Raw genomic sequence first — 22,589 nt, 5'->3', positions numbered from 1 at the left:
TTGCACTGTGGGCCTTTGCTTATGCCCGGATATACTGGGGAGGAGTGTGTGTGATGTTACGTGATGTTGCGTGAAACAGTGTTCACAAAGCCTCAAGTGGTGTCTGGGGCAGTGTGAGGCCTGTGCTATGGTGCTGAGTGTAGATGTGTACTGGTTTGTGGGTCCATGGATTTTATGGTTATGGCTCTCTGTGTGAGGTGGTTTAAGGCCAGCTCTGATGGAGTGCGTGATGTGCATATCTGTGAGGTTGTGTTTTGAGGGTGTGTGTTAATCTACATGGCATTTTATGACTCTGATTCTATGGTGTGATGGGGTGTGCAAGGTGTGTGTGCTATGTGTGTTTCATTTCTACATGTTTGTGAGTCCCTGGGGTTGTTTGATGGGGTAGTGTTGGGTGTGTGGGAGGGTATTAGCTGGTGTGTGATGGAATGTGATTGTGAAACTGGTGGTGAGTGGTGGGGTGGTGTCCGTGTGTGTCCATAGCATCTGTGCTGTCTGGGTGATGGTCATGTGTGAGTATGATGCTTGGTGGAATCCTCTGGCTGTGATGTGTCTCTTGTGTACCTGTGCAGCTGTGTCTCGTTGGATAACTGCCATACCATAGTGTGTGTGTCGGAGGGAGGTCACACAGTGAGGGGAGCCTCAGGGCTCCTACCCCCTCTGCAGCTTCCCCACTCACTGTGGGGTCTTCCTTGCCCCTTGTGCCCCCTCCGTCTCCCCCTCCTGAACAGCACCCCACAGTCCCCAGGGTTCCCCCCTGCCTCACTGCAGAAGAAGGTGCTCTGGTCCTCCTGCCTTATTGCGGTGATTTACGGGGCTTTCCCCCCACCCGGTGGTGGGTGTCCACCTTCCACAGCGCACTCCTCCCTCTGGTGGCACACAATGAGGGGGATTCTGGGGCTCTCCTACCCTCGGCGCCCCTTCCTCGGAGCCGACACCCCACACTGCGGGGGTTTCCAGGTCCCTCATTTCGGGGGTCTCCGCCTCCCGCAGCGCTCCCCCTTCGCCGCCTCGCCGCCGCTTTGCGGAGGGTGGGGGGCGGGGAGGACAGCTGCAGTACCGGGGGCGGGGCCGCGGGCCGTCCATCAGAACGGCGGCGCCCCTGATTGGCCAGCGCCGGCCCCCCGGCGGGCGCGGGCATATGAGGAGGCGGAGGCGGCGACCGCCGCAGACTGTGTGCGGTGGGGCTGACCGCCGGACGGACGCGCGGACCGAGGCGCGGGCGCTGCAGAGGCCCCCAGCGCGAGCCCGCGCCTGAGCCCACCCTGAGGCCGCTGCCCCGGCCCCTGCCCCGCCCGCCTGCCCCTGTCCCCCGGAGCCGCCAAGATGGGGGTAGGTGCTCGGGCCGGCCGAGCGATGCGTGTGTGTGTGACATTGTGGGTCCTGTGAGATTGGGTGTCTGCGGGGGCCGGGGACTCTGGGACCCCTGCTCTCCGGTACCCGGGTTCAGGAACCTGTGAGCCGGCTGACCCAGCCCGTCCGTGTGGTTGTGTCTCTGGTTGAGTGTGTGCGCGGGGCCGCCTGGCTTGGCTGGGGTCTGTGGCGCATGTTGGTGTGTCCTTTGTGTGCGGGGCCCGCGGGGCACGGACCCGCCCTCAGCACCTCTGCCTGACCTGGTGCGGTTGCCTGCTCAACCGTATGTGTGCGTGTGCATGTGTGCGTGTGTGTGCTCCTGGCTCTGTCAGGCCCTGCAGCACCGTCCGCCTGCGATTGTGTGGCCCGGGTTTGTGTCTGGGTTTGTGTCTGTAACCGTGTCTGGGTGTGTCTGAAAGCTGGTGTTTGTGTCTGGGGGCGTTGAAGCCCGTCTGCTTCCCTGGCCAGGCGGGGACAGGTCCAGACTATGGGATGAACACCAGATGACCTCTCTTTCTCCTTCCAGGCCTGGATGGGGGTGCTCCGCAATGCGGAGTGGCCTGGGGCTGCAGTGTGTGTCTAGCTCCTAATCTGGGGGAGCAGACACAGGGGCTGGGGGGAGCAGGAGAGTCATGGCGGGGAGACTGAGAGCCTGGCTGAGGGTGTATGTATGCAAATGCGTACGTGTGTGTATGGGGGGTGGGGTTGTGCATGCCTGGCTATGCCCTTTCCTCCGTGTCCGTGTGTCCTTGTCTGTCTGTGAGTCTCTCCAGCAGATGCTGCCTCCTCCCCTGGCTAACCACCTGACCCCCGCTGCAGCCCTGGATTTCTCCCTGCGTGTCGGGCGGGGCCATGGGGGGCTAGGAGGCGGGTGGGCTGGGATGGATGGGATGGAGAGAGAGAGAGAGGGTCGGGATGGGAGAGGCTAATGGAGAGGGAGTATGAAGGATGAAGAGAAAGATGGCGGATGAAGGCTGATGGGCCCAGGGATGGAGCTGGGGAATGGGGCTGCAGATCTGTGGCTTGGGGTGGGCGAGGGGAGAAGGAGAGAAGAACTGGGTGGGGAGGAGACTGGGAGAGAGAAGGGGGAGGTGGGAGTCAGTGATGGCTTCCAGGTAAGTGGAAATGGAGGGGAAGCCGAGGGCAGAATGGAGGAGAGGACTGGGGCTAAGTGCCTTAGAGAAAAAAGGAGCGAGAGGGTCTTAGGAAAAGACGTGAGAACAGGAGGAGAAGTGAGGCTCTTTAGACATGGGAGGCAGAGACATGGAAAGCAGAGAGAAATGGGCAGACTGAGAGAGATGCTCTGAAAGAGACAGAGAAAAAGAGACATAGAGACAAAGAGATGGACACAGGCAGAGAGACATAGAAAGATGAAGAGAGACATGAGTGGGACATAGACAAGGAGAAACAAAGAGAGAAACTGAGGCTGAGATCAGGAGACCCAAGGACAGACATTTCCTATCCAGAGACAACCAGAGGCAGCCTGAATGATAGGAAGAGGGGACAGAGGGCAAAAGGGGAGGTCGAGGGAGAGACGCTGAGATGAGGCCTCAGACACCTTGAAAGGGGGAGGGAGAGGCAGGCTGAGGGGCAGAGGCTGCGTGAGCTGGGCAGGTGTCAGGGGAGGCGGACAGCATGGAAAATGGCGAGGAGCCGCAGAGGCGGGCTGCAGCGAGGCAGGCGTGTCCCCCACCCTCAGAGGTGCTCCCGCCCTGCAGTGCGCCCATCTGGGCCTCCTGCCTTGACTGGGAAAGCCTCGGCTCCCCCTCTAACAGATGGAAGCCCGCCCCCAAGGGAGTCTGGTCATGGCAAGGGCAAGGAGGAGCCAAGGCTTGTCTGCCAGGGACTGGGGTATCCCAGTCCCTCCCTCCTCAGCCCCAGGATCCAGGCCCCTGGCCCCTCCTCCCTCAGACCCAGGTGTCCAGGAAGCCACCCCCAGGCCTCATAGGGGCCAAGCATCAGCTCCCCAGCCTTCCCTGAGGTTTCAGGGGTGGGCAGCTGGTTTTCTTCCCAACTTCTCCTCTCCTGCCTTCCAGGCCTCCATCTCTTTCCTCTCCTGCCTTCCTCTTATTTCTCTAACTTGTGCCCATGACCTTATATCTCCACTCTCTCCATCCTTGGGTCTACCCCTCTGTGGAGTCTGAGACCCCTCCTGAAGCTGGGGGTGGAGGAGTGTCCTCCCTGTCCCCCAAGCCTCCATGTTCCATGTCAGACGCAGTGCTGCTGCAGGGCTGGCCCAGGGCCAAGCCTCCTTCCCATCCCTGAAACCCAGGCTCCCAGGCCTCCAGGCTGCAGTAGCCTCCCAGGCTCAGCCTCCCAGTCTGGGGGCAGACAGCAGGCAGCTCAACTCTCTACAAGGTCACAAGGGGATTAGCGCTGAGCTGCACTGAGCCTGGGATCCCAGCTTGGCCCTGGACCCTTAGGATCTGTCAGCGCTCCTCTACCAGCACCTGGCCTCACCCCACCCCTCCTGCCAGCCTCCAAGGACACTTCCTTCCCCATCAGCCCAGGTCCCCAAACTGGAACTTCAGTCACTCCCCCTCATGCTACATCCAGTTCAAGTCAAGCCCGAGGGCTTTTGCCTCTTGCTGTTCTGCACCCCAAATCCCAGCCAGCTCCTAGTCTGTCCTCCAGAGGCCTAACCATGCCAACCCCTTGTCCAAACCTATCCATGGCTCCCACCAGCACCCAGGAAAGAGTCTAGGCCCACAGCTTGTCAGTCAAGGCCCTCAGGACTGGCTGCATGTCCAGCCAGGCCACCATCCCTGTGCACAGTAGGCTGCCTCCCAGGCGTTGGTCCCAGCTGTGACTAACACCTGGAGTGCCCTTTCCTCCCCCTTCCTGCCAGGCCTGTGGGGTCTCCCAAGATTTGCTGGGTCCTTTGAGAGACAGAGACATCCATGGAGTTGGGGAGAGAGGCCCAGAAAAAGAGTCAGGCAGAAAAGACAGGGAGAGTGATATATGGGGAGACCTTCAACTGGAAGGACAGAGATGCCGAGATGGACTCGGAGAAGGAGAGATGCAGGGATAGAGAGGAAGATGGCAGAGCGAGATCGTGAGAGATAGACAAGATGGTTGAAACAGTAGAGACAGTTACGGAGAGACACACCAAGCATTACAGAAAAGGAGGTACCTTGAGAGATGAAATCAGAGAGAAGCAGAGATAAGGATGGAGAAAGATACAGACAGAAAATACGGACACCTAGAGACAGTCTGAGATCCCTGCACACCAACTGGGAAAGAGATAGGAACCCAGAGAGAACCCAGAGAGACAGACTCAGCCAGACTCAGGGAGAGAGAGTTCAAGAGATAGAAACAGATTTTGTATGAGATGGAAAACATAAAGAGCCAGAGATCAGAGAGAGATCAAAATCAAAGAGAGACACACACAGAGACTCAGAGACAGAGACAGAGAGAGAGAGAGAGAGAGACGGACAATATGAAGTGATGAGGGAGAGAGAGATCAGAGAAACAGCCACAGAGAGACAGAGATAGACACACATGAAGAGAAGGATAGATAAAGAGGTACAAGGAGACAGAGACAAAACAGAATAAGACAGAGAGGCACAAACAAAGACCTGGAGAGATGGATCAAGAGAGAGAGACAGACGTAGCGAGAGACAGACAGACCTAGCAAGAGACAGACTAAGTGCCCAGGGAGAGGGAGAAAAAGACACAGAGAGATAAAAAGACACATGGAGACTGAAGGGGAGAGACCTACAGAGAGAGAGAGAGAGGCACAGACAGACCCAGATGGAGACTCTCAGGGACAGAGACCCAGAGATACGTGGAGCCAGAGACGGAGAGACCAGTAGGAAGAGGTGAGACTCAGGGGTTCTGAGAGATACCCAGAGCCGCAGGGCAGAGACAGACTGAGCCCCCAGAGCCAGCCCCTGCCCAGAGACACAGCTGCACAGACGCAGGGCTGGTGTCCCCTTGTAACCCCTTCTCGCCCGCAGTCTGGTGGCTCTGACAGCTATCGTGTCGCCACCTCGCAGGACAAGAAAGATGACAAGGGCTCGCCCAAGAAGAGCAAGGGCACCAAAGACCGCCGGGACCTGGATGACCTCAAAAAGGAGGTGGCTATGGTAAGTCCCACCCTCTGTACCCACCCAGAGCAGGCCCCACCTGCCCCTGCCCGGCCTCCTCACTCACCCGATCCCCCCAAACTCCTGTTCCTCAGACAGAGCACAAGATGTCAGTGGAAGAAGTCTGCCGGAAGTACAACACCGACTGTGTGCAGGTGGGGCCGGACCGGAGGGAGAAGGGTCCGAGGGAGGAGGGGATGGGAAGCTGTGACCCTTGGGTGCCTGGGGGCACTTGGGAAGTGTCGGGGGTGCCAGGGTTACTCCAGGAGGGTTCTGTGTGAGTCTTGTGTCCCCTAGGGTCTGACCCACAGCAAAGCCCAGGAGATCCTGGCCCGCGATGGGCCTAACGCGCTCACGCCACCGCCCACCACCCCAGAGTGGGTCAAGTTCTGCCGCCAGCTATTTGGGGGCTTCTCAATCCTGCTGTGGATCGGGGCCATCCTCTGCTTCCTGGCCTACGGCATCCAGGCAGGCACCGAGGATGATCCTTCTGGCGACAACGTGAGTGCCCTCCACCCTGCCGTGCCCAAGGGCTCATACGTGTAGGGACACATATGCACACCCCACTTCTCCCTTTAGACTTTCCAAAGCCCAGCCTCCAACTTTTTCTCATCTAACTCTCACAATCACCCAGTGAGAGAACCAGAGAAGCTATGAGGAAAACTGGGACTCAGAAAGGTGAAGTATGGGACTTCGCTGGTGGTCCAGTGGTTAGGACTCCATGCTTCCACTGCAGTGGGCACGGGTTTGATCCCTGGCCAGGGAACTAAGATTCCACAAGCTTCATGGCTTGACCCACCCCCCCAAAAAAAAGGCCAAGTAACTTGCCCAAGGTCACACAGTAAGAAGTGTGAGTTGGGGGTCCATCCCAAAGCTGTGTGACCTCAGCGGCCTTGAGGATAGACACCAGCAGGTGGTCATGGCCTGAAAGATGCTCAAACGGTGAGTGGGCTCACATGGAGACCCAGGCAGAAGCACCTGCTGATCTGTCCCATCCTCTCAACACATGGGACACACACAGTCTCAACAGACACAATGCCCATAAGCACAGACCCACATTCTGACTACATGGAGATCCTCACACACACACACACATGCACACATGCACATATATACAACAGTGCAGAGAGTCAGTGCAGACAGTCACACTTGTACACAGATTCAAACACGGCCACCTAGTTCAGACACATAGGCACAGACAGACACAGACATTTACTGATAGACAGACATAGGAAATCAAACACACACAGAGTTTCAGGCATTACCTGGTGACAGACAGACAGATGTGAGGATCAAGTACAGACAGTATTCTCAGAAATTAACCCTAAACAGGCAAACAGACAGACTCAGAGTCTCAGACCTACGCAGACCAACAGAGAGAGACAGAGACAGAGATCCACATACAGAGACTCAAACACAAACAGTCCCGTACATTTAAAGCCAGGCATGCAGGCAGACAGACACATTGACTTTAACAGACAGACACATGGACAGAGAATAGCACACACTCAGATTCTCTGACACAGGCAGAAAGACAGACAAACCCACAAAATAGAGAGATGGACAGACTCAGAGGCTCAAACACACCTATGTTCAGAAAGAGGGACTCATGGAGCTTCCCTGGTGGCGCAGTGGTTGAGAGTCCGCCTGCCGATGCAGGGGACACTGGTTCGTGCCCCGGTCTAGGAGGATCCCATATGCCACGGAGCAGCTGGGCCCGTGAGCCATGGCCGCTGAGTCTGTGCGTCCGGAGCCTGTGCTCCGCAATGGGAGAGGCCACAACAGTGAGAGGCCCGCATACCGCAAAAAAAAAGAGGGACTCGGGAATTCCCTGGCGGTCCAGTGGTTAGGACTCCGTGCTTTCACTGCCGAGGGCCTGGGTTCGATCCCTGGTCGGGGAACAGCCAATACATAAACAAATAAATAGATAGATAAATAAATATATAAACAACAAACATTTAAAAAAAAGAAAGAAAGAAAGAGGGACTCAAACGTGGACAGGCAGACAGAGACTGTGTCTCTCAAACCCTCAAATGGATACAACCTGAGGTCAGACATACAAATACAGACCCCCAATGACTCAAAGCTCTCTTCCCAGGTTCCACAAACCTCGGGATGGGGGTGGTGGGGAGTTGCTCCAGGGCGGGCTGTGACCCTGCATCTCCCCACAGCTGTACCTGGGCATCGTGCTGGCGGCTGTGGTCATCATCACCGGCTGCTTCTCCTACTACCAGGAAGCCAAGAGCTCCAAGATCATGGAATCCTTCAAGAACATGGTTCCCCAGGTGAGGGGTACCCAGGAAGGGGCCAGATGGAGGTGAACAGGCGGGCAAGGCTATGCCCAGTGACCCCAGGTAGAGGGAGTCAGGGAGGTGACTCTTCTCCATTCTCCCCCCAGCAAGCCCTGGTGATCCGGGAAGGTGAGAAGATGCAGGTAAATGCTGAGGAGGTGGTGGTCGGGGATCTGGTGGAGATCAAGGGCGGAGACCGAGTCCCAGCCGACCTGCGCATCATCTCAGCCCACGGCTGCAAGGTGGGCCAGGGGCCTGGGGCCCAGCTCTGCCCTTCCTGGAGTGGCCCAGGAGTCCAGGCCCCCAGCCCTTCCTCCCCCAGGCCCCGGGAGTCCAGGCCCCAGCCCCCTCCTCCTTCAGACCCAGGAGTCCAGGCCCCCAGACCCCTCCTCCCTCAGACCCAGGAGTCCAGGCCCCCGGGCCCCTCCTCCCCCAGGACCCGGGAGTCCAGGTCCCAGCCCCCTCCTCCCTCAGACCCAGGAGTCCAGGCCCCCGGCCCCTCCTCCCCCAGGACCCTGCAGTCCAGGCCCCCTCCTCCCTCAGATCCAGTACCTCTGACCTCCAGGAACTTAGGCCTTGGCAAGAAGCCATGTACCCTCCCCAGCTTCAAGAGCCCAACCTCTGTCCTCCCAGACACAGGCACCCAGACTTCTAGCTGTGACTTCCAGGGACACAGCCTTCAGCCTCGTTAACAAAACAAATGAACAAACAAAAATCTTGAAATCTCCTCTGGACAAATGCCCCTTGACCCCAGGCCCGGGGTTGACACCTGTCTCCTGTGTCCCCAGGTGGATAACTCTTCCCTCACGGGTGAATCAGAGCCCCAGACCCGCTCCCCCGACTGCACTCACGACAACCCCTTGGAGACTCGGAATATTACCTTCTTTTCCACCAACTGTGTGGAAGGTGAGGCAGCGGGGAGGGGCGGTTCGGGCACCCAGGTGGGGCCGGGCTCGTCCAGATAGATGGACGTGCCTCAGGGGCTCGGGGTCCCTCTGAAGCTCGCTGAATCTCAGCCCAGTCCCCTCTGACCCCACAGGCACAGCTCGGGGCGTGGTGGTGGCCACGGGTGACCGCACTGTCATGGGCCGCATCGCCACTCTGGCTTCCGGGCTGGAGGTGGGCAAGACGCCCATCGCCATTGAGATCGAGCACTTTATCCAGCTCATCACTGGCGTGGCTGTCTTCCTGGGCGTCTCCTTCTTCATCCTCTCCCTCATTCTCGGATACACCTGGCTTGAGGCTGTCATCTTCCTCATCGGCATCATCGTGGCCAATGTCCCAGAGGGCCTGCTGGCCACTGTTACTGTAAGGCCCGGACCCTCGGGTCTGAGGGAGGAGGGGGCTGGGGCCCGATGGCAACAATCTTGATTGCACCTTGGACATCAAGGGCCAAGCCTGCCAGATGTTGAATGAGGAGGGTCCTGGGGCTCAGAGGGCCTCATTGACAAAACAAACCAACAGGGAATCCCCTGGCGGTCCAGTGGTTAGGACTCCGCGCTTTCACTGCTGAGGGCCCCCGGGTTCAATACCTGGTGGAGAACTAAGATCCCACAAGCTGAGAGGCATGGCCCCCCAACCCCGAAAAAAAAAAACAACCAACAAAGAATCTTGAGAAACACTGCCAGTCAGAAAGGGCTAACAGCCCTATCGTTTTTGAAGTTAACTTACAAAATTAAGAAGCACAACCTCATGGTAAAAAGCCTAAAGAATACATTAAAATAGTTAAAAAATAGAATAACAGTCCCGACCCACTGCCCAGCCGTCAGCCCCCCTCCAGAAGCAGGCTCTCTGCCCTGTTCCCGGCAACGGTGGGCATATTGCCACGTGTGTAGTAATTGTTTTCAGGGTACACAGAAGGGACCATCCTAGGAATACTATTCTGTTCCTTGATGCTTTTACTTAATAGATCCTGCAAAGTTTTCCATATTAGCATATTCAAAGCTACTCTAAGTCAAAGGCCTTTTATTGACCTCCACTATACAAACAAGAGTTGCACATATGAAGGTACTGCCTGATGGGCTGGAGGCAACTAAACACACCCCAGGTCAGCTGCACCCAGATCTAGTTCCCCAGAAGCCCCCTCAAGACCTGTTCAGCCCCTCCCCTCCAACCCCAGGGTTACCCCTAGGATAGACTGGCTTCAAACAGTGTAGCTTTTGTGCTTCACATCAGTGGAGTCATTCAGCAGGAGCTCTTGTTTCTGGCTCATTTTTCGCTGAACACTGTGTTTTTGAATTTCACCCATGCAGTTGTAGGCAGTGGTTGCTTGTTCTTTTTCACCGCTGTATAGTATTCCCACCTTTTATTCCCCAATTTATTTGTCCCCACTGCTGTTAGTGGACATTTGGGTTGTTTTCAGTTTGGGACTACCATGTTGCTGCTATGAACATTCTAGTATATTTCTTTGGGGTGCTTCTGAGCCCATGTTTGTGGGTCTATACCTTGGGTGGAGTGGCTGGGCGACACCCCATTCTTTGCCCAAGATTCTCTCTGGGCTGGGCAGTTGGGTTGTTGGCAGTTGTGTTGCTGGCCCAACTGCACCGCCTGACTCTACCTGTAACTCCCCTGCCCTTGCATACATTCCAGGTGTGTCTGACCCTGACCGCCAAGCGCATGGCTCGGAAGAACTGCCTTGTGAAAAACCTAGAGGCTGTAGAGACCCTGGGCTCCACATCCACCATCTGCTCGGACAAGACAGGGACCCTCACTCAGAACCGCATGACGGTCGCCCACATGTGGTTCGACAACCAGATCCACGAGGCCGACACCACTGAGGACCAGTCAGGTGAGGGTGGGGCCCAGGCAAGACCGAGGGGGCCTGGCTCCCGGACACCCCCCAGCCGTGACTCGTACCTTTTTCAGGGACTTCATTTGACAAGAGCTCGCACACCTGGGTGGCCCTGTCTCACATTGCTGGACTCTGCAACCGTGCTGTCTTCAAGGGGGGTCAGGACAACATCCCTGTGCTCAAGGTGGGTCTGGCCTCCCGCTCGCCTCAGCTTGGCCCCTGCCCACCCCGCGCTACTCTGCTCTGACAGCCCTCTCTCCCCACAGAGGGATGTGGCCGGGGATGCCTCCGAGTCTGCCCTGCTCAAGTGCATCGAGTTGTCCTCCGGCTCCGTGAAGCTGATGCGCGAACGTAATAAGAAAGTGGCTGAGATCCCCTTCAACTCCACCAACAAATACCAGGTACCCTAGGCTCTCCAGGAGAGTCGGCCTGGATCTCACTTTCTCTACGACGCCCGAAAAGCAGTCAGCTCTGCCCCGCTGCCCTCCTGCTTTGGGCAAGTTATTAACTTTCCCAGAGCCTTGGTTTCCCCATCTGTAAAATAAGTCCAAGAGTATCCACCCAGTGGGGAGAGGAACACAGACCCGGGAGTGAGAGCAATGTCTCTGTTGGAGTGGGCAGCAGGGGAGTAAAGATCTTCCTGCAGCAGAGTGGGAACCCGCCAGAGATCTCATTCATCCATTCAACAAATAGGTTTTTGAGCAGCAACTACGTGTCAGAGGCACTTGTGTTAGGTGCTGTGGACACAGACGGCAGTGAAGTCCCTCCTCTCACGGAACTTACGCTCTAGTGCCAGGAGACAGACAATGACAAAGGCATGAGGACATTAGGAAATTTGGAATACGTCCGCCAGTCACCATGCTGAGCGAGGGAGCCCTGCAGGCGGCTGGGGGCAGCGGGCACAGCATGTACAAAGGTCTTGACGAAGGAGTGTGTCGATGTACTGAATAGCCAGGGAACGTTGAGCCAGGAAACGTGGTGGGAGGGGAGGGCAGTGGGTGCTGGGTCAGGTCCCGTAGGGCCTTGTGGACATGACTTGGGTGTGACCCTCAGGGGGACATGAGCCACCGAGCAGAGGCAAGATGGGACCTGACTCACATTTTTAAAAACTGCTTTATTGAGAGATACAGTTCACACACCATAGCTCACCCACTTAATGTGCATAATTCAATAGTTTTAGTATATTCACCGATACGTGCTGTCATCTGCCCAGTCAGGTTTTAAAAAAATATTTATTTACTTATTCATTTATTTTGGCTGCGCCGGGTCTTAGTTGCAGCATGCGGGATCTTTAGTTGCTGTGTGCACATGAGGCACGCAGGTGGGATCTAGTGTCCTGACCAGGGATCGAACCCAGGCCCCCTGCATTGGGAGCTCAGAGTCTTACCCACTGGACCACCAGGGAAGTCCCTACCCAGTCAGTTTTAGAGCATTTCCATCACCTCAAAAAGCAACCTCACATCCTCAGCTTTATCCCCCTACCTCCCCCTGTCCCCCCGAGCCCTAAGCAACAGAATCATACAGTATGTGTTTTTTGATGTCTGGCTTCTTTCACTTAGCATAGTGTTTTCAAGGTTCCTCCATGTTGTAGCATATATCAGTGCTTCGTTCTTTTTTATGGCTGAATAATTTTGCATTGAATGGATAGACCACATTTTGTGTATCCATTCACCTGTCAATGGACATTTGGGTTATTTGCACCCTTTGGCTACTATAAATGATGCTGCTATGAACATTCGCCTCCAAGTTTTTGTGTGGACATCATTTGCATGTCTCTTGGGTATATATCTGGGAACTGCTGGCTTATGTGGTAACTCTGTTGAACCTTTCGGGGGACTGCCAGAGACTGTTTTCCAAAGTGGCTGCACCATTTTTCACTGACTCTCATTTTTTAAAAAAAATATTTATTTATTTGGCTGTGCCGGGTCTTAGCTGCGGCACACAGGATCTTCGTTGCCTCGTGAGAGATCTTTAGTTGCGGCATGCGAACTCTTAGTTGCAGCATGTGGGATCTAGTTCCCTGATCAGGGATCGAACCCAGGCCCCCTGCATTGGGAGCACAGAGTCTTAGCTGCCGGGTCACCAGGGAAGTCCCGTGACTCTCATATTTTAAAGGCTCCTTCTGGCTGCCATGGGGAGGAAATATTATGGGGAGGGGAGGGCAGAAACAGGGACTCAGTGTGGAGGCTGCTGTGATATTTCATGAGAGACGGTGGTAGCTGGATGGGAGGGCAGGGGAGGTGAGAAGAGGTCAGAATCTGGGTACTTCAGAGGTGAGCTGACCAGATTCGGTGATGGGTCAGATGCGGGATGAGAGGTTGTCGGGCAAGCCAGAGAGAGAAGCACGTATCCTAAGGACCCCTGAGATTTCTGTGAGAGAGACACAGAGGGGAAGAAATATCTGCAAGACCGAGAGACAGAAACGGGCAGGGATGAGCAGAGGTCTCTGTGAGAGAGCCTGAGAAACAGATGAACATCTCTCGGGTAGAGAGATTTGGGAGTGCCCTCTGGGGGAGCCTGGCGGTGGTCTGTCCTGGCACCCGTGGCTCTGGACAGGGCGGCAGGGGGGGTCCTCTTCCCCAGCTGGGTGCAGGGCAGCCTCCGGGTCCCTCCCTGTGAGGCTCAGGCGTGGCCGCCTTCTGCTCTGTCCACAGCTCTCCATCCACGAGACCGAGGACCCCAATGACAACCGGTACCTGCTGGTGATGAAGGGCGCCCCTGAACGCATCCTGGACCGGTGCGCCACCATCCTGCTGCAGGGCAAGGAGCAGCCGCTGGACGAGGAGATGAAGGAGGCTTTCCAGAATGCCTACCTTGAGCTCGGGGGCCTGGGCGAGCGCGTGCTTGGTGCGCACCAAGGGTGGAGCCAAGTTGGGGCAGGGGCTGGGCCAGCTCTGGGGGCCCCTGGAGGGTAAGGAGGGATGTGAGGCTGCCCAGAGCCTGGCTCAGAATAGGGCCTCCCAGAATGCACCATGAATGAATGAATGAATGAATGAATGAATGAGACAGGAAGGCGTCTGTCAGAAATGGGTGTTGACTGACTGTCTGGCCAACTAGGGAGCCTGACTGCTGGGACTGGGAGCTACAGGCAGGAGGCAGGGAGGACCGAGGCTGGAGCCCCTGTGCCCCTCTCCCTGCACCAGGTTTCTGCCATTACTACTTGCCCGAGGAGCAGTTCCCTAAGGGCTTTGCCTTCGACTGTGACGATGTGAACTTCACCACCGACAACCTCTGCTTCGTGGGCCTCATGTCCATGATCGACCCTCCCCGGGCAGCCGTCCCTGACGCGGTGGGCAAGTGCCGCAGCGCAGGCATCAAGGTGTGGCCCAGGGCAGCCGGGGAGGCAGGGCCAGGGCCGCAGCGGCCAGCGGTGAGGCTGGACCGTGTTTGCGTATGATGCCCGCAGGTCATCATGGTCACCGGCGATCACCCCATCACGGCAAAGGCCATTGCCAAGGGTGTGGGCATCATCTCCGAGGGCAACGAGACTGTGGAGGACATCGCCGCCCGGCTCAACATTCCCGTCAGCCAGGTCAACCCCCGGTGAGCCCCGCCCTGCCCAGCTTAGGTCCCTCTGGGACTGCGGGTCCCCCTCCTCCTGGGCCTCCTCTGTTGACTCAGCATCTGGGTCCTGTTCCTCTACCATCGTGAGGATGGGCAGCCTGGTGTTACCGCTGCATGGGGTTAGCAAGGGGTAGGTTCGCATCCCAGCTTTGCCACACAGGAGCTGTGTGGCCTTGGGCAAGTCACTTAGCCTCTCTGTGCCTCAGTTTCCTCCTCTCTAAAATGGGCTGCTAGTAATTCACATCTGAGAGGATTCTGTGAGACCCCTTATTTCTGTGTCTGTCATTCTCTCTTCCCATCTCTCTTTTATGTCTTTGTCTCTCTCTGTGTCTCTCATCTCTGTTCTGACTTACTTAGCTTTCCCACGCTCATGTCTCTCTGCGTCTCTCTATTTCCTAGTTGCCTGCATATCTCTGTTCCTCTAAGTCCAGTGTCCCAAGGTTCTTCCTGAGGTCTGCCCTCTATCCTTCCTACTGCAGCTCCCTCCTCCCCTGTTTCCCTTCATCTCTGATCCCCAGAGCCCTTGTCCCTCTATCAGAGCCTGGTCTTCTGTCTCTCCTGTCTGTGAGTCTGTCCAACAGGTGTCACTGCCCCACACGTCCTGAACACTCTCTGCTCTTCCCAGGGATGCCAAGGCCTGTGTGATCCATGGTACCGACCTCAAGGACTTCACCTCTGAGCAAATCGACGAGATCCTGCAGAACCACACTGAGATCGTCTTCGCCCGCACTTCCCCCCAGCAGAAGCTCATCATTGTGGAGGGCTGTCAGAGACAGGTGGGCTCGGGCTGGGGTCCCTCGGAGGAGGGGGCCGGGGTTCTGGACTCCGGGGTCCTCGATGAGAAGAGGGTTTGGGGCCAGGCCTCTGGGCGTCATCCTCACCTTCTCTCCCTCCAGGGAGCCATCGTGGCTGTGACTGGGGACGGCGTGAACGACTCCCCCGCCCTGAAGAAGGCTGACATCGGGGTGGCCATGGGCATTGCCGGCTCTGACGTCTCCAAACAGGCAGCAGACATGATTCTGCTGGATGACAACTTTGCCTCCATTGTCACGGGTGTGGAGGAGGGTGAGTGAGTTGGCCCAGGTGGCCCTGGAGACTGGGGTCCCTGCATGAAGCCCGAGAAGGGGGAGGGAACAGGCCAGGGCTGCAGCAGATGCACGGCAGGAGACCACAGAATCCCACCAGGCCCCCGGCAGAGCCTGAGCTTGTCCTTTTCGGTTTTCTTCCCCTGAGGAGTTGGGGGCTCCCTGGGGGCAGGACTCAGCCAACGCACTTCTGGGTCCCGGTGTCGCCCAGCACAGGCCCAGTCTGGTGGGCAAGGCACATTCGGAAGCATTAAAAAACAATACTCATAGGGATTTCCCTGGCAGTCCAGTGGTTAAGACTTCGCCTTTCAATGCATGGGGTGCGGGTTGGATCCCTGGTTGGGGGCTGGGACCCCACATGCCTCAGGGCCAAATAACCAAAACAGAAAACAGAAGCAATATTGTAACAAATTCAATAAGGACTTTAAAAATGGTCCACATCCAAAAAGTCTTTAAAAAAAATACTCATAGGGGCTTCCCTGGTGGCGCAGTGGTTGAGAGTCCGCCTGCCAATGCAGGGGACACAGGTTCGTGCCCCGGTCCCAGAGGATCCCACATGCCGCGGAGAGGCTGGGCCCGTGAGCCATGGCCGCTGACCCTGTGCGTCCGGAGCCTGTGCTCCGCGATGGGAGAGGCCACAACAGTGAGAGGCCCACGTACCGCAAAAAAAAAATACTCATAAGTACAACCTCAGGGAAGCAGAGGGTCCTGAGGGAGCCCTGAAGAGGCCCCTCACCCAGCCTGGAGTCAGGGGCCAAGGAAGCCTCCCCAAGTGGACAGGGATCGCCTGTGCCAAGTCTCTAGGGCCATGTGGGAATTTTCACGTAGAGAAGTGCCAGCGAAGGGAGTTGCAGACAGAGGCAAGGCCTCAAGGTCTCAGGTGGGGCTGCTGGGCATCACCTCCTGACCGGCCTGGATGCGGCCACAGATGGGGCTTGTTCCCATTCCGTTTTATTCTAATTATCAGAGTAATTCATGATCATTATAGAAAATGTAGAAAAGCATTAAGAAGCAAATTGGAATCACCCATAATCTTACCATCCAGAAATAATCACTGTTCATGCATTTTCTTCCAGTCTCTCTCTCCTACTTGAAATGTCCCCAGTGTAAAAAATAACTCCTGGGCTTCCCTGGTGGCGCAGTGGTTGGGAGTCCGCTTGCCGACGCAGGGGACACGAGTTCGTGCCCCCGTCTGGGAGGATCCCCTGGGCCTTCGTGTCCGGAGCCTGCGCTCTGCGACGGGAGGGGCCACAGCGGTGGGGGGGCCCGCATACCGCAAAAAAAAAAAAAAAAAAAAAAAAAAAAAAAACTCCTGATAAGAGAGAATTCAGACGGTAAAAGCTGAGCCTACAGTGTCAGGTTCAAAGCCCTTATCCCTTGTCTCCTGTGGCCCAGAGGACACATGGTTAACCCTTTCTCATCCCCAAGACATCCTCCACGCGCCTGCAGAGCACACTCATGGAGGCGTTCACACCGCCCAGACATTTATTGGGCTCCTTACCTTGTGTATGGTGCCAGGGGCTGGAGATACAGCTGTGAGCAGAGCAGACGTGGGTCCTTGCCCTCAAGGAGCTGGGAGAGACAGCCTTCTGCAAGTTAACAAACAAATTGTAACATAACAAACATAATTACATATTGTGACAAGTGCTAAGAAGAAAACCAGCAGGGTGCTAGGATAGATGGGGTCCTTCCTATTTATTTATTTTTTGGCCACCCCGCGCAGTTTGCGGGATCTGAGTTCCCTGACCAGGGATTGAACCCGCGCCCCCTGCAGTGGAAGTGTGGAGTCTTAACCACTGGACCTCCAGGGAAGTCCTCTGTGCCTTGTTTTTTTTTTTTGCGGTACACGGGCCTCTCACTGTTGTGGCCTCTACCGTTGTGGAGCACAGGCTCTGGACGTGCAGGCTCAGCGGCCATGGCTCATGGGCCTAGCCACTCCGCGGCATGTGGGATCTTCCCGGACCGGGGCACGAACCCGTGTCCCCTGCATCGGCAGGCGGACTCTCAAACACCGCGCCACCAGGGAAGCCCTTCCGTGCCTTCTTAATGACACACCTTGTTGCTCATCAGCACACGGGGGAAGGTGGAGGGAGGGGCTGGCTGGGTTCATCTTTAGTTTCTTTTTACTTTATACACACTGTACTGATTGAATCTTTATTGGGATATGGCTTTCACACAAAGTCAGGCAGCTCCGTGACTTCTTACGCACGCACGCACCCACACAACCACCGGACCCCCATCAAGATAGAGAACGTTTCCAGCCTCCCGTTAGAGTTCTGTCAGGTCCCCTCCGGTCTATATCCCCCCTCCCAGAAATAACCACTGTCCTGACTTTCAGCACCATGGATTCGTTTCCAGCCTCTTCCAAATGGAATCATGTGATATGAATGCTTCTGTGTCTGGCTTTTTTTCACTCAACAATAACATCAGTGAGATTCATCCATGGAGTTGGGGGTGTCAGTAGCTCGTTCCTTTTTCTCGCCGGGTGGTATTCCTTTGTATGGACAGACCACAGTTTACTTATCCACTCACCCACTGATGGCCAGCGGGTCAGTTCTGGTTTGGGGCTATTATAACTAATGCCATGGCGAACATTCTTGTACTTACTTTTTGGTGGACATAAACACTCATTTCTCTTGCATATAAACCTAAGGTGAGGATTGCTGGGTCAATAAGGCAGGGATGTTTAACTTTTAACAGAAACTACTGGGAATTCCCTGGTGGTCCAGTGGTTAGGACTCCATGCTTTCACTGCCAAGGGCGCTGGTTTGATCCCCGGTTGGGGAACTAAGATCCCGCTAGCCACACTGTGTGGCCAAAAAAAGAAAAAAAAGAAAAGAAGCTACCAAGCAGTCTTCCGAAGTGGTTGTATTTTGAGAATGTTTGAACAGGGGCAACATGGTTGGGCATCTGTATGGAAAGGCAGGCGGTGGGGGGGATGGATTAGAAAGGATGCATGGACTGGGCAGGGAAGGGGCAGAGGGACTAGGGTGCCCTGGTGTGGGTGCCGAGGTCTGAGCCTGCCCCTGCCAACAGGCCGCCTGATCTTCGACAACCTGAAGAAGTCCATCGCCTACACCCTGACCAGCAACATCCCCGAGATCACGCCCTTCCTGCTGTTCATCATGGCCAACATCCCACTGCCTCTGGGCACCATCACCATCCTCTGCATTGACCTGGGCACTGACATGGTGAGGCCCCGGCCACCCCCAGGCTCCGGGAGGGTAGGGTCCCCCCCATCCCCGACTTACCGGCCTCTCCTGCCCAGGTCCCTGCCATCTCGCTGGCGTACGAGGCCGCTGAGAGTGACATCATGAAGAGACAGCCCAGGAACCCGCGCACTGACAAGCTGGTCAATGAGAGGCTCATCAGTATGGCCTACGGGCAGATCGGTGAGGACGTGCGGGCCCTGCCTCGCTCATGGCTGGGTGCCTGGTGCCTGGCCCACCGTGGGTGCTCAGAAACCTTGTGCCAAATGAGTGGAGTGAAAAGTAGGACCTGGTGCTGGAGGTTTGGAAGGAGTGACTTACAGAGGGGCGGTGGTCACCAAGGTGGGGCTGGCACAGGTGGAGGAAAGGCCCGGGGCTGCACCCGGGGAGCACGTGGGATACTGAGTGGCAGATCAGGGCTGGCCCCAGGATGGCCACTCCCCTGCTCCACCCGCCACCATGATGGGAAGGACCAGTCAGCCTGTGAGCTCTCTGAGGGCAGGAGTGAGCCCCACGCCCTCCTGCCTTCTCCATCTTTGCTGGAGGTGAGGTGTGCAGTCTTACAGGTGCTGAGCGCCCTGTTGCTGGGAGTGTCCCAGGAAGCAGAGGCTTGGTGGTGGTGGTCAGAGGCCTAGGGAGGTCATTCCTGCCTAGGGGGTCCTCAGGGGTTTCCTGATGTCCAGGTGGCCTGGCACAGGTGGGAGGGAGCCTCCAGGTTCTCCCCTCAGGAGAACCCCGTCTCCAAGGTTCCTGCTCCAAGGGGCCCATCTCAGGGGCTCACCACCAGGTGGCACCCTCAGATGGCCCTCTGGGAGCTCAGCCCCGGATGATGTCAGGCAAGAGGACCGGGTAGCTCACCATCCTCGCAGTGTGGGTCTCAAGGGGCCTCAGAGGTGCCCTGGGCTGGCTGCCTGCCCCACCTGAGCCTCTTCTCATCTCCCTTCTCTCCTCCCTCAGGAATGATCCAGGCTCTTGGTGGCTTTTTCTCCTACTTTGTGATCCTGGCAGAAAATGGCTTCTTGCCTGGCAACCTGGTGGGCATCCGGCTGAACTGGGATGACCGCACCGTCAACGACCTGGAGGACAGTTACGGGCAGCAGTGGGTGCGTAGGGCTGGGTCCCACAGCATGGCCTGGGACCTCCCAGGCGGGGTCCCTGCCCACAGCATCCTGGGCTGGGGCGAGCCGTCCCAACCATGCAGGGGCAGCTTCCTACGATGGTCCCTCTGCCCCAGGGGCGGCATCCTCGCTGGACACAAGGGGCCTCTTGGCGCTCTTGGCCCAGCCCATCGCGGTCCTGGCCGCCGGCCATGCTGTCTGCCCCACCAGGCGAGACGCCTTTGCTGCCCGATTCCCCATCTCTGTCTGTGCCTTCAAAGCCCAGCTGGAGTCCCCTCAGGAGGCCCCCAGGATCTCTGGTCCACAACTGAGGTCACCATTACCCTCTCTAATTCCTTGTACATTTCCTGACTCTTCCCGTGGGGCTCTGAACTACAGAGGGAAGGCACGCCCCTTAGGGGATCCCATCTGTACAGAGTCCCCGCTTTGCCCTGGGGCCCTACGCAGGGGCGCAGACAAGGAGCACATGGGCCCAGGGTGGGGCCTGGGGCTGCGGCCACACTGACCGCCGACTGGCACCCGCGTCATCGCCCTTGCAGACCTATGAGCAGAGGAAAGTGGTGGAGTTCACGTGCCACACGGCCTTCTTTGTGAGCATAGTGGTGGTGCAGTGGGCTGACCTGATCATCTGCAAGACCAGGAGGAACTCCGTCTTCCAGCAGGGCATGAAGTGAGGGCTGCGGGCGCCGGGCTTGCTCTCCATCCCACCCCGTGTCTGTCTGTCTGTCTGTTTCAGTTTTGCCTCTGAGTTGATTTTCTCTCCAGTGGTCACATCTATCTTGGATTCTCTGTCTGTCTCTCTCTCTCTCTCCATACGTGTGTGTGCACACTGCTGGGGTGTCCCTGGTCCCTCTCCAGATCTGCTTTATCTTTTTCTTTGGCCGCACGGCATATGGGATCTTAGTTCCCCCACCAGAGATGGAACCCTGCAGTGGAAGCACAGAGTCCTAACCACTGGACCGCCAGGGAATTCCCTGCTGTCTTTTCATACCCCTGCCTGTGTGTCACTGTCTCTGTCATTATACTTCAGTGTCACCATCTCCCTGGACCCGTCTGTGCCTCTCTGCCTCTTTCGGTCTCTATCTCTGTGTGTCTCCCTGTCTGTCTCTGTGCATCTGCCCTTGGCAGAGCCTCTGTCTCGGTGGGATGGGGGTGCCTGCTCGAGTTCTCGGGGTCCAGCCCTGCCTGTGCCTCCAGGAACAAGATCCTGATCTTCGGGTTGTTTGAGGAGACAGCCCTGGCTGCCTTCCTGTCCTACTGCCCCGGCATGGATGTGGCCCTTCGCATGTACCCTCTCAAGTGAGTGCCCCCTCCCCTGCCATGTACCACCTGCTCCGGGATCCTCCGGGGGGCCTTCCCCGCGGACGCCCTCACAGGGGGGCGCTGTGCAGACCCCAGCCCACAGCCATGGCCCGGGCACCCCTCACCTTGGGCACGAAGGACCAGGGGAGCATTTTCCCAGTGCGCCCAGCCTGTCCTCTGGGACCCTGCCTGTGTGTGTCCGACCAGCCCCCAGCCCCGTCTCCGCCCCACACTGACGCCCTCCTGCTCTTTCGTCTCCGCAGGCCCAGCTGGTGGTTCTGTGCCTTCCCCTACAGTTTTCTCATCTTCGTCTATGACGAAATCCGCAAACTCATCCTGCGCAGGAACCCCGGGGGTGAGGGGCTAACTGGGTACAGGGGGGAGGCTGGGGGGACGGGACGGGGCAGCTGGAAGGGGAGGCGAGAGAGCGCTGTGTGACTGATACTAACCTCACTCTCTGTTTCCCCCCAACCCCTCCCTCCTGCGTCGTCTCTCCACCCTCTTTGCAACTCTTCTCTCTTCCTGGCTCTCTGGGCCTCCTCCTTTCTGTGTCTTTCCCTGTGTCTCTGCCCCTTTTGGTTTCTTTCTGTGCCGCTGTCTGTCCGTCCGTCTCTGCTTGTGCTTCTCTCCGTGCCCGTCTCCCTCTCTTCTCTGTTTCTTTCCTCCTTTGTCTCTCCAGGTTGGGTGGAGAAGGAAACCTACTACTGACCTCAACCCCACCACATCACCCGTCTCTACCCTGCCCCTCAAGCCCAGGACAGCCCACTCCGGTCCCCCTCATTTTGTATTCTGGGGGGAGGGGCCCTCTCTCCCATGGGCCCCGCCCCCTCAAGTTATCTCCCGCCTCCCTCCCCCTCTTCCCCTTCTGGCTGGCTTCTCTCCCCGCCCCCGCCCCGCCCCGCCCCGCCCCCTGCCTCTCTCCTCTCTCTTGTGTGTCTGTTCCTCTCCCTCTCCTCATCCCTGCCACCCAGCCCCCTCCCTGGACTCTTTTTTACTCCCCCTCACCCCCTGGCTGACGCCGTCTCTGGTTCTGGACAATTATCAAATATATCAGTGGGGACAGAGAAGCCGCGTGTGTGTGTCTTGCTTGCTTTGTGGACCCGGGGTGTGGGCAGGACGGTATTCCCTGTGCTGGCACCCGTGGCTGGGTGATTCACAGAACCCCAGGAATTTAGCCTGGCATGAGCTTGGGAGTCATGGAATCTCAAAGTCATCAAATCATGGAGTTGTAGCCCCACAAGGATTAGAATGAGAGCACCTTGAATTCGCCAGGAGATGGGATCATGGGATCAGAACAGGGGAGAGGAAGGGAATCAGACTCTGGATCCTCTCATATTGGAGAGGTACCCGGGGAGGCGATGATGCTAATGGTTCATTGAACTCCCACCCTGTGCTGTCCTCTCCTAAGCACTCTACGTGTGTTAGCTCACTCAATCCTCACAAGGCACAGAGAGAGAAAGTGACCTGCCCAAGGTCACACAGCTGAGAGGTGACAAATCTGGGATTTGAACCTAGGCTGTCCAAGCTCTAAGTCACTATGCTCTTCTCTCTCTTTTCGTTGAGATAAACTTTCATATAGTGACGTGCACAAGTCTCAAGGACACAGCTCAATGATTTAAAAAATTACTTCCATGTAGCCACTAGCCATAAAGTTCTCTCGTGCCCCTTTTCCAGTCAGCCCCCCTCCAGAGGTAACTGCTGAACTGCTTTCTGTCACCATCGTTTAGTTGTACCAATTCTTGGACTTTGTAGAAATGCAGTCTTACAGCATGCTGTCTCATGTGTCTG

At 56.8% G+C, this 22,589-nt stretch overlaps 1 protein-coding gene across 2 annotated transcripts; it reads left to right on the top strand.

Moving 5' to 3' along the window:
• Positions 1–1,169: 1,169 nt before the first annotated feature.
• On the top strand, positions 1,170–21,868 carry ATP1A3 (ATPase Na+/K+ transporting subunit alpha 3). Of its 2 annotated transcripts, none has more exons than XM_032614092.1 (23): positions 1,170–1,332; positions 5,352–5,441; positions 5,537–5,596; positions 5,739–5,942; positions 7,613–7,726; positions 7,840–7,974; positions 8,521–8,638; positions 8,772–9,040; positions 10,322–10,520; positions 10,598–10,707; positions 10,790–10,924; positions 13,178–13,370; positions 13,667–13,842; positions 13,930–14,066; positions 14,713–14,863; positions 14,984–15,152; positions 18,209–18,363; positions 18,441–18,564; positions 19,339–19,484; positions 20,039–20,169; positions 20,697–20,798; positions 21,065–21,156; positions 21,481–21,868. In XM_032614092.1, the coding sequence occupies exons 1-23, from the start codon at positions 1,327–1,329 to the stop codon at positions 21,507–21,509; spliced, it is 3,045 nt and encodes a 1,014-aa protein (XP_032469983.1). In that variant the 5' UTR covers positions 1,170–1,326; the 3' UTR covers positions 21,510–21,868. The 2 variants fall into 2 exon arrangements, with proteins under 2 accessions (XP_032469983.1, XP_032469982.1); XM_032614091.1 differs by having other exon boundaries at positions 5,313–5,441.
• Positions 21,869–22,589: the final 721 nt, after the last annotated feature.

The sequence above is a fragment of the Phocoena sinus genome, chromosome 19 (assembly GCF_008692025.1).
Source record: "Phocoena sinus isolate mPhoSin1 chromosome 19, mPhoSin1.pri, whole genome shotgun sequence".
Taxonomy (NCBI): Eukaryota; Metazoa; Chordata; class Mammalia; order Artiodactyla; family Phocoenidae; genus Phocoena; species Phocoena sinus.
The sequence above is the reverse complement of the archived record's forward strand: the minus strand, read 5'-3'. Positions and strand labels throughout refer to the sequence as shown.

What these genes read in the sequence shown, in the direction of transcription:
- ATP1A3 (XM_032614091.1), top strand. An exon ending in CCTGGGCGAGCGCGTGCTTG is followed by an intron (nt 13,371 to 13,666) that starts GTGCGCACCAAG and finishes TCCCTGCACCAG; the next exon opens with GTTTCTGCCATTACTACTTG. An exon ending in TTGACCTGGGCACTGACATG is followed by an intron (nt 18,364 to 18,440) that starts GTGAGGCCCCGG and finishes TCTCCTGCCCAG; the next exon opens with GTCCCTGCCATCTCGCTGGC.